Below are 10,066 nucleotides of genomic sequence, written 5' to 3'. Positions count from 1 at the left end.
GATACGGCGATCCCTAAATCTCCTGAAGATGCGGCGAATCAGGAATATGAAGAGACAGAGAGAGGATGATCCGGCGGAGGAAAGGGAGAGGAGGAGAGAGTTGTTGGAGAAATTGAGAGATTTGACTGACACGAAGAGGCAACAAGCTGAGAGGAGGAGGAGAAGAGGAAAAAGAAAAGTGAAGTGCTGGTGGGATTACGAAAACGCACGACTCCCACGAGATTTCGATGTATCACGTATACGGCCAACCATGGAAGCTATATTGAGTAGGGAAGGTTATAGGGGGGGAGAGTTATGGATGAAGATGGTAGTGTCAGATTCAACGGACAGTGAGAAAATTGGGTGGAGAACATACCGGAAACTCTACAACGAACCAGATATTCATGTTCATGATTGCGAAATTCGTAAGTTTGTATTTTCCATAATTTGGTCTATAATAGTTTGTATTTTCCATAATTTGGTCTGGTTGTGTGTTTTAAGAAGTTTGATCGCCACCGAGTCATCATCCTTAATTTTCGGGTCCTATTTTTAGATTCAACCCGTTAATACATATACAAAAAAATATTAGTCTAGTTACAGGAAAAAAAATCCTAAATTATCATATAAATTACATAACTATCGTGAGTTTAAACCGCTCTCTGCTGTTCCAACATCGTCTGCTGTGAACTCAGCGAATTGGTGAAAGCCAGTGAACCCTGCAATGTAAGTCAAAGCTGGACCAAGCTCTGGAACGTTTCCCACGGCGTGGTCAAGCCGCCGTAAACCGTAATCCACTGGAAACGACGACGTATCCTCCACAGGCTCAAATCCTGGCAAGAATTCGGATTTATCCTCTTTGTAACTGACATATCTGAGAACGACATCGCCGTATAGTTTAACCTCAGCGATCGTAACGGCTCCTCCATCGAGGACCATAGGAGGCGACGAAGGAATAGCGCCGTTAGAGACACTTACGGAGAAAGCTGACTCAGCGTCTTCTACTTCAATCGCAACAGCTCTTACGCCGAGACCATGCGAAGAGAAGAAGGAGCGGGAAGAGACGTGATCGAAGCTTGGGATGGAAGCTGTAGCGGTCGGTTTAATTTCTCCGGCGGTGAGAGACGGAGAGTAAGGAGCAGTGAAAAGGAATCTGAGGTCGCCGGAGGTGAGTAGGTAAGAGGCGTGAACCATGTTCCCGGTGGATAGATCGGATTTGGCGGAGAATCTCATCCCGAGACCCCATGAGAAGCGACGAGCAACGTTGGTGCAAAAGTACGGGATTACCAGAAGTGATACCTTCTATCACTTTGAATATTGCTTCAGGCGTATGAAGGTGAAAAGGGACGCTTCTACTAATTTTTTTTCTGAATCTCTAGTTCTTCGGTTGCTTTATCAATGGCATAAATCTCCATATCCATCTGACCATAATGTGTTAATGATTCCAGATCATTCTTAGATGCATCAAACTGAACAGAGCTTGAATGAGCTTCTTTGCAATAATCTTCAATGCTTGAAAAAAGATGACAAACTCCCTGCACGGGATTCACATATCAATGAAATGGACAGTTCTTTCAAACATTTATTTATGTGTTTCTGCAAGGTAAAGAATGAAGACGGAAAATTACAAGTGTCTGGTGCTGTATGACAGATTCTGACTTTATTTTTGACATTACAATTGGGTGTCCAAACCTAGGAAAAGGAAGAACATACAAGAGGTTCGCTATATTCATTCTGAACATTGCCGCTAGAAATTATACTTAACCCAGATCTGTCAGAGTTTTGCCATTACCGCTATAAGTAGGTCTACACTTTAAATCTAGCCTGGAAAACTACTCTATCTTAATGGGTCAAAAAACAAGCAAACGTCACATACATATCTAAAATCCGAGTCCTTCAAGCAAAACGTCAGACTAAACATCATTTTGAACAATAGTTATACTAACCAGTTTGAAGATTAAACAAACTTAACAAAAACGTAAAAAGCACAATACCTCAGAACGATAAGAGGTTAAATGCCAAAATGCAACGACGAACAAACATTCCCAAGTTGCTGTTGGGATCCAAAATAATCTGATCGTCTTGCACAACTCCTGAATCAGGGCTCCCAAGTATTCCTACAAGCAAAGAAATGATAACTCATAAGATGCAAACATGATGAGGGAAAGAAGAAAATAAAACAGTTTAAGCAGCTAACCTCGCATGTCATTAAAGAAATTCGATAGGTCATCAGGTGAAGCCAAAGAAGAGAATCTATTGGTTAAATGGTCAGTAAGCCACGCATCCATCTCTTCACCAACATCCCTCAGCTGATTAATAAGCTCTTCCAGCTTCGGCTCAAATATATCATCGCAAGACTGGAGCATGAATATCTCAATCTCGTCAGGGAAAATAACATTTTGTTAACACACAAAATCCACACTCCGTCTACTAAAATAAGCGGATAAAGCTACATACGAAACTCGACACAACAGCATAGCTTCGAGTATAGGAGACGGGCAAGGAAACTCTGAATTAAACCTCAAAACCTATAAGACAATGCAATTAAAAGGGAGAATAAGAGGAGTGAAACCTTAGTGAGAGAGAGCAAGTAGAGGCCGAGACGGTTGTGCTGAGAAACGGAAGAGAAAGGGAAAGGGAGAGACATCTGAGCCGACGGAGCGTATATCTGCAGGAGAATGCAAACGGAGATCTTGTGTGGAGTTACCGCAAAAGCACCGGCTGTTCTCGTTAATCCGGCCATCTCTCTCCGTCGCTTAAACACTCACTCTCTCGCCGGATATTTCCTCCGACGAGCAGCCGGGATTAGGGCACTTTATTTTGAGGATTTATTTTGAAATTTTGAACCGGGAAAAGAAAAAAAGAATCTCACGCCTTTTCACAAACTTTAAGAACCGGTTATTTCAAGTCGGTAAGGGATCGAATCGTACTGACCGGAATTTAAAACTTTGCTAGTTTACAAAACGAGAGCGGAATTTAATTCGTAAAATGATTTAATAATTAAATGGTCAGGCAAAAAACTCAGACACAGTCCTACCACCCGAGGAGTGTTGCCAACATACAAAAAAAAAAATAACTTTAAAAGATAACTGTAGGTTGTTTTCGAATTTCTATTTAATACAAAAATATAATTTGATTTTTCTTGAAATCATAATTTAGTGCAAGTGGTTTGATATCAAGTAGCAAAATTATTAAAATTTCTTATCTGTTTTTTCCTATATTTATCGCTAACATTTTATCATTATTTTAATCAAATAATTTTAAGTAAAATAGACAAACAACATTGTTATTAATTTTTGTCGAACGAATCAGGAAAAACTAGAGGAAACAACTCACCAAGAATATAATCCAAACAAAACAAAAAACCAGGACATACAATTTCGATAACCAGTTCATCAATTCTGAAAATTTGATAGCGATCCAAGTTGCTAACCTAAACAATATAAGATGGCAGTACAATTCAGAACTAAATAAACTGAAAATATTCTTCTTGAAAAGTTTAACCTATCGCCAAGAAAATTTATAAGAGATGAATAGAGTTCAAAACAACAAATTTAGTTCCTGAGATTGATTAGGTTCCCACTTCCCCTCAAGATTACACTTTTTCATTAGAATCATAGATCGTGATTCCCATCGGAGAGAGAACAATAATACATTGCATTATTTTCATTTTTTTTTTTTGGATAATTTAAAGTCCACTTATTTTAAAATAAGCCCAATAAAATGAGATAAAGTTTTAGGAAAAAAATGATATGGAATAAAGTAGACTTATTATAAGTTGATATAATGTATGATGAATTGTATTATTTGAAATGTTTTCGTTCATTGAATATTTTATTGAGGTGTCAGTCAAGCTGAGTTGTGAGATGCTGGAGACATAGTTTTATTGTATTGATTGAAACTAAAATTACACTAGGATTGGTGAACGGTAAAGGCCGACATACAAACTGTAAGCCCATTAAAGCGAAGCCCATTTTCAACCATATATATATTTTTGGCTGCGGCAATTGTAACTTATCTTCTCTTTCGATCAGGGATTTCGAAACCCTAGTCTAGTCGATATCGAGATCCAACCAAACCCAGATCTGCTGCTTATAATATCTCTCAGGTAAATTAATTCTCGCTCCTTAATCTCATGTTTCTTAGAAAATTCATCGATTAATTGCGTAGGTAGAACCCTACAAGTTATATATTTCCACACAAGTATTTGAAAAGTTGTATTTGCGATCGAAACGGTTTGAAAAGTTGTATTTGCGATCGAAACGGTTGCGGCCGTGTTCCTCTCTATCTATATCGGCCCTTTAACCGTCTCAATCTATGATCTATCTATCCGAACGCTTAATATGATGTTTGATTGATTCCCGTTCTAGATTGAAGACCCGGTTTTGATTTTTTGTTTTTTGTTTTTAGGGTTTTGCAATATCGATTCTTGAATAATGGAGAAGCCTGCGAAGGAGGCAGCTGCGGCCCCAGTATCTTTATATTGGGACATAAAGAGGTTTCCGGTCCCCGAAGGCTATGATGCTCGTCGTGTGGGTCCGAGTATCAAACGGAATTTGAGGAAGTTAGGCTACAGTGGTCCTGTCACCATCATTGCCATTGGCGTACTAACAGAGGTCCCCCTTGACATCCTTGAATCCCTCTATTCTACTGGGATCACTTTTAAGAACGTGGGCTGCACTCCCAGAGACGCTATGAGTCTATTCATTGTCAAAAATGGTACTGTTCCAGCCCCCGATAATATGATGTTCCTATCCGCTCCACCAAACTGCTTTCAGCCATTCTACTATACGGATGTTGAAAAGTTACGTAAGAAGGGACACTACACTAGTTTACTGTTTGCACGTAATTCTCAAGAACAAAAGTGCCTCTGGGAAGATAACTTGCTTCTGGCAGGTGAGTTTGTGCGTCTTTGGCTTGTTCAATTCTGATTGGATTATGTTGCTGAACTAGCTGCTAATTATTCCCACAGATCCAGGGGTACTCGAGGGGGCAAAGTGCGGTGAAACCGGTAAACCTTCCTTTTGGGATTGCGATGTGTGCCATGGTCTTCGTGGCTACGGCTTTGAAAATTTTCTCACCCATCTTTCTACTCAGCAACATAAACAATTGGTAATTAAGCATCCTAGCTGAGTTTTTTCATGGTCTAACTACTTTTTGACTCAAGCAAACTCTTACTAATCCCCCATGTCCACTTGATGATTCAAGCAGTTTTCCCGCTGGAATACATATGCCACCTTTGACTCTCACTCGAAATCACACTCGAAATCTGACTCTGGCGTGGAGGCTCCTAAAAGCATAGTGCGCAGGACAATATTGAGTAAAAGTCGAGGTCTTTTTTCCCGGACAATGCTACAATTAGGGTGAGTGAAAAGCAGCCAAAAGCCCTGTTTTAATATCTATCTGAAAACGTTGAGATTTCTAATCTTTTGATTTCTTGATGTAAACTAAAACATTGTAGGCTTACTACCGAAAGTAACCACAAGAAGAGTAGGCTTACTACCGAAAGTAACTACAAGAAGACTACCGAAAGTAACTACAAGAAGAGTAGGCTTACTACCGAAAGTAACTACAAGCAGACTACCGAAAGTAACTACAAGAAGGGGAGGCTTACTACCGAAAGTAACTACAAGAAGCGTAGAGTAGCCTTAGGCTTACTACCGAAAGTAACTAACGACAAGGAAGAGTAGTTACTACCGAAAGTAAGTAACTACAAGAAGGGTAGGACGTGAAAATGAAGAGTACATGTCCCTTGGTGTTGTTCTTCTCTGACTCATTTTGGTTTGGTGTGAAACTGTGAATGGTTTGTTCTACTTCTTGCCGGCTTGTTCTATTATGTAACTTATTGTTTAAGTCTCGTCGGCAAGAGTTGGGTTCACTTATAATATAACTTATGCTTATTTAAGTCTCGCTTTGTTTTGTTTTAAAGTTAATCACTTAATTGTATCCCGGATACTAGTATATTTTATTTATCTACCGGTGTTAAAATATTATTTACTGTAAAGTAAGGATGTTTGACTTATCTACAAATATTATTTTTGTACTTTTCAAAATTTAGTGGAAGAAGTGCTGTGCGACGTTTAGATAATTGTGATTTTAAACCTAAGAATAGGATGTTATTATTGATCTTTTTAAAAAAACTGAGATGGACCGATAACATCCCACAAGCTGTTTGGCTTCAAGAGTTTTCTCGTACTCTTCAATGGACTTGAAGAGCTCAGAGAAGTTGCCTTTACCAAAGTCACCACATCCTTCAGTAAGCCTACCCTCCATCTTTTACATTGCGCAGAAGATATTCATACCATCATCTACCCTCTTGGACTTGTAAAATCCGTTTATCACTGCATTTGGGAAGCAACCTTTTTACATACTTGAGAGTGTAACACTTAACTTTATATAGATCAATACTAATAATATATTCGCTGAATAAAAAACATCAGATCTTTCCACCGCACAGTACTGAATATGTATGTCTGGCTTATTTTGGATATATGTTAATGCTTTGTTTCTGACACTTGAACACTTTACAGTTTTGCTTGGATTTGATATGATATCAATTTTATAAAATGCTAGATAATGGTACTTTTCAATTAAGAGAAAGAAATCAACAAAAATATTTTAAAAATCCCAAAATGGTATTTGAAGAAATAAACATTAATTAATGGTAAAGGATAATTATAGGTCAAACTTTTAAAATAAAATTGAACATTTCCCAAAACTTAGTACAAATTTGGTAAAGACTTGAGAGTCAAAATACTCAAATTTAAAAACAATGACCATTGACCGGAAAATGAGAGGAAAAAATTGGAGAATTTTGTTAGTTGTTGTTGTTGGTCAGGTTGTATACTCTATATAATTATCGATTAGGTGATAAGGTTTACATATCTGGAAATTGAGAGTAAGTGTAAAACTTATATATAAATTATAAATAAAATGATTAGGAAACAACAAAGCAGAAAGAAAGAGAGAGTGATTAGAGAGAGAGAGAGAGCAAAAAAGAAGGGATTTAGAGAGAAGAGAGATTACAAGAAAAACGCCCAAAGCTGTTAACTTTGCTTTTTTTTTTTCTTTTTTTTTTGGCCATTTCCTTCCCTTCCCTTCATCTCTCTTCCTTCCTTCTCCCTTCGTCTCCATCAAGCAACCCTCTCTCTCTCTCTTCATCATCATCGCGGAGGAGACGACGATCGTTGTACGCGACGAGCTCTAGAGAGGGTTGAGATTGAGTTTTTTGTAGGTGAGATTGATTAGACGGGTATTGTATTATTCTCTTTTTCTTCTTCGTTTTTTTTTTTTTGTATCTGAATTTGGATTTTGTTTTTGGATAGAAACGGTGTGGTCTCTAGATTCATGTTTTGTTTGCCTTCTGGGGTTCATTATATTCCCTTGCCGCATTTTAGTTTCCTTAAATTTCAAATTTTTTTCTAACAATTCGAGGAGATAACATACATTTGGGCAGATCGCTCATCTGGGTTTTTGTTTTTCATTTGTAAATTCTGAGTCTGATAAAAAAATTGTGAGCTTTGATTATTGTTTTTGGCCTCCCTTGTTTGTGCCCCCATTTCTTTTTTCGATTTTGCATGTAGGAAGAAGTATCCATTTTCTGGCTATATATATCAGATGTTGTCAATGTAGTTGGATCATGTGTTTTTTCTTGTTTGAGAATTTTGATTTTGAATTTGTTGTATTCTCTGGGTTTCTGCTTGATGTTTCTTGATACATGGAACTATACGTTTTGTGTTTATTATTGGTAGTTTGTGAGTGAAAGCTGTACCTTTAATAGTAAACTGGGCTAGTAGAAGATCACGTTTTTGGCTCACACATCTGGTCCTATCTCCGTTGCATCTATACTCAGTTACTTAATCTATTTCAGGAGCCAAAGATTATCAACCATCTAGTATTGAAGAAGTAAAACAAGAATGCGCAAGTGGATCTGTTGTAGATGTCAAATGGACGACTCAAATGAAGAGCAACAACTCAAAAGTTCGCAGCAGCAGCAGTCTGATGGTATGTTTATCTAGATCCTACTTAGTAGCTCAAGTATTCTAATTACGCATGGTTTACGGTTTTCTTTGAGGGATTTTTTTTTCATGAAATTTAGTCGAAACTTTGAGCATTTAATGACTTAATATTGTGTATCTATGAAGTTGGTTTTCGATTTATGCTTATCATGTTGAGTGTCTTCATGTATGTAGCAAATCATAAGAATCCAAAACCAGCACCCGTTGCAAAACAGGAGGTGAAGAAGGAAGCTCTTCCGATCGAGGTTCCTCCCTTGTCTTTGGATGAGGTGAAGGAAAAGACTGAAAATTTCGGATCAAAGGCACTCATTGGTGAAGGATCTTACGGGAGAGTGTATTATGCAACACTAAATGATGGTGTAGCGGTTGCTCTGAAGAAACTTGATGTCGCACCTGAGGCTGAATCAGATGCCGAATTCTTGAGTCAGGTTATTAATCTTCTTCAAATTAGATGAGAGGATTACAAGTATCTATGCATTTGTTCCAGAGAAAGTTTGTGTTTACTTCCTCTTTCAACTTATCATACTGATAGTTTTGCTCTTCCATAGGTTTCGATGGTTTCTAGACTGAAGCATGAGAATCTCATTCAATTGCTTGGTTTTTGTGTTGATGGAAACCTGCGCGTCCTTGCATATGAGTTTGCTACAATGGGATCGTTGCATGACATCTTACATGGTAAGATAAGCTTTTTGGACTTTGAGATTCTCTGCTCCCGTCCGTATGGTTTGGACAAAAGTATTCGTTTTTGTGATAAATTAGAATATGTTAATGAAATTAGTTGTTATTGTGCGAGTACAGGCAGGAAGGGAGTTCAAGGGGCACAACCAGGTCCAACACTTGACTGGATAACGAGGGTGAAAATAGCGGTTGAAGCAGCTAGGGGTTTAGAATACCTTCATGAGAAGTCTCAGCCTCCTGTAATCCATAGAGACATAAGATCAAGCAATGTCCTTCTTTTTGAAGACTACAAGGCAAAGATTGCTGATTTCAATCTCTCGAATCAAGCACCTGACAATGCTGCTCGTCTTCACTCGACAAGAGTATTGGGAACTTTCGGTTATCATGCTCCAGAGTAATGTGTCTTTAAGCCCTTTACTGTTTTTTTTTTTGTGTACGTATGAAATGTCTAATAAAGAGCTAAAATGTTAATCTACCCTCATATGCAGATATGCAATGACTGGACAGTTGACTCAGAAGAGTGATGTGTACAGTTTTGGGGTTGTACTTCTAGAACTTCTTACAGGGAGGAAACCGGTGGATCATACCATGCCTCGAGGTCAACAGAGTCTTGTAACCTGGGTGAGTATACTACATTCTCAAAAACCATAAATTTTTCTTATTACTTGCCCGGTGGCTTACAGTTCCCAATGTATTTGGCTCTGATCAGGCGACACCAAGACTCAGTGAAGATAAAGTCAAACAGTGCATTGATCCAAAGCTAAAATCCGATTACCCTCCAAAAGCAGTTGCTAAGGTACACCTCTCTCCTGAAAAAAACAGTTGAAATTGATCACAAAATTGCAGTTATTCGGAAAGGTAACAAATAATAATAAAATGTAATGTGGGGAATGCAATGCAGCTAGCAGCGGTGGCAGCATTGTGTGTGCAATACGAAGCTGAGTTTAGACCAAATATGAGCATAGTTGTGAAGGCGCTGCAGCCCCTCCTGAAACCTCCAGCAGCAGCGGCAGCTCCATCTCCAGCAACAGAATCTTGAAATATTATCATCATAATTTTTTTTTATCAGAATATACTTTAGTACACCATGACCATAAATGAAAGAGGTATGGTTGTGTGAGTGATAAACTAAAAAAAGATGATTATTATGTCTCTCATTTGATGATTGGGTTTTGCACACACAGTTTTGTTGTGCTAGAAGATAATGGCAAGTTTATTGTTTGCCGTTTTGGTGAGTGGGAGAGAGTGAGCAGAGCGAGGAACTCTTTGATTATTACTATTTTATATAATGATGATAATGGAATTTGATTATCCCTCAGTAAATAGTAATTAGTTAAAGATAAAAATTGTAAATACGTTTAAACAATTTATGAAATACCCAATTAATTAAAATT

General features: G+C 38.0%; 3 protein-coding genes across 5 annotated transcripts; 2 read left to right on the top strand and 1 right to left on the bottom strand.

The window, feature by feature from the left end:
* Positions 1-502: 502 nt before the first annotated feature.
* LOC104754816 (4-hydroxyphenylpyruvate dioxygenase-like) lies at positions 503-2,948 on the bottom strand. 2 transcript variants are annotated; one of them, XM_087494912.1, is made up of 4 exons: positions 2,549-2,948; positions 2,174-2,333; positions 1,971-2,093; positions 503-1,511 (listed from the first exon to the last, which is right to left on the bottom strand). In XM_087494912.1, the coding sequence occupies exons 1-3, from the start codon at positions 2,717-2,719 to the stop codon at positions 1,972-1,974; spliced, it is 453 nt and encodes a 150-aa protein (XP_087351038.1). In that variant the 5' UTR covers positions 2,720-2,948; the 3' UTR covers positions 503-1,511; position 1,971. The 2 variants fall into 2 exon arrangements, with proteins under 2 accessions (XP_087351038.1, XP_010475398.2); XM_010477096.3 differs by having other exon boundaries at positions 2,549-2,934.
* A 1,016-nt stretch (positions 2,949-3,964) lies between these two features.
* On the top strand, positions 3,965-5,980 carry LOC104754815 (uncharacterized). Its single transcript, XM_010477095.3, has 5 exons — positions 3,965-4,084; positions 4,387-4,872; positions 4,949-5,088; positions 5,188-5,339; positions 5,438-5,980. The coding sequence occupies exons 2-5, from the start codon at positions 4,413-4,415 to the stop codon at positions 5,664-5,666; spliced, it is 981 nt and encodes a 326-aa protein (XP_010475397.1). The 5' UTR covers positions 3,965-4,084; positions 4,387-4,412; the 3' UTR covers positions 5,667-5,980.
* An 894-nt stretch (positions 5,981-6,874) lies between these two features.
* LOC147923255 (protein CYTOSOLIC ABA RECEPTOR KINASE 7-like) lies at positions 6,875-9,983 on the top strand. Of its 2 annotated transcripts, none has more exons than XM_087494910.1 (8): positions 6,875-7,210; positions 7,847-7,980; positions 8,169-8,422; positions 8,543-8,669; positions 8,793-9,066; positions 9,161-9,293; positions 9,382-9,468; positions 9,574-9,983. In XM_087494910.1, exons 2-8 carry the CDS (start codon positions 7,893-7,895, stop codon positions 9,709-9,711), a joined length of 1,101 nt encoding a protein of 366 aa, XP_087351036.1. In that variant the 5' UTR covers positions 6,875-7,210; positions 7,847-7,892; the 3' UTR covers positions 9,712-9,983. The 2 variants fall into 2 exon arrangements, with proteins under 2 accessions (XP_087351036.1, XP_087351037.1); XM_087494911.1 differs by having other exon boundaries at positions 6,916-7,228.
* The last annotated feature ends 83 nt before the right edge of the window (positions 9,984-10,066 follow it).

This window comes from Camelina sativa, chromosome 17 (genome assembly GCF_030686135.1).
Source record: "Camelina sativa cultivar CO46 ecotype springtype chromosome 17, ASM3068613v1".
NCBI lineage: Eukaryota > Viridiplantae > Streptophyta > Magnoliopsida > Brassicales > Brassicaceae > Camelina > Camelina sativa.
This window is presented reverse-complemented; position numbering and strand designations above follow the sequence as displayed.

Coding starts and splice junctions, on each gene's coding strand:
- LOC104754815 (XM_010477095.3), top strand. CDS start 4,413: ATGGAGAAGCCTGCGAAGGAGGCAGCTGCGGCCCCAGTATCTTTATAT. Junction 5,089..5,187: donor CTCAGCAACATAAACAATTG/GTAATTAAGCAT, acceptor TGATTCAAGCAG/TTTTCCCGCTGGAATACATA. Junction 5,340..5,437: donor CGGACAATGCTACAATTAGG/GTGAGTGAAAAG, acceptor AAAACATTGTAG/GCTTACTACCGAAAGTAACC.
- LOC147923255 (XM_087494910.1), top strand. CDS start 7,893: ATGCGCAAGTGGATCTGTTGTAGATGTCAAATGGACGACTCAAATGAA. Junction 7,981..8,168: donor GCAGCAGCAGCAGTCTGATG/GTATGTTTATCT, acceptor TCATGTATGTAG/CAAATCATAAGAATCCAAAA. Junction 9,067..9,160: donor TTCGGTTATCATGCTCCAGA/GTAATGTGTCTT, acceptor CCTCATATGCAG/ATATGCAATGACTGGACAGT.
- LOC104754816 (XM_010477096.3), bottom strand. CDS start 1,209: ATGAGATTCTCCGCCAAATCCGATCTATCCACCGGGAACATGGTTCAC.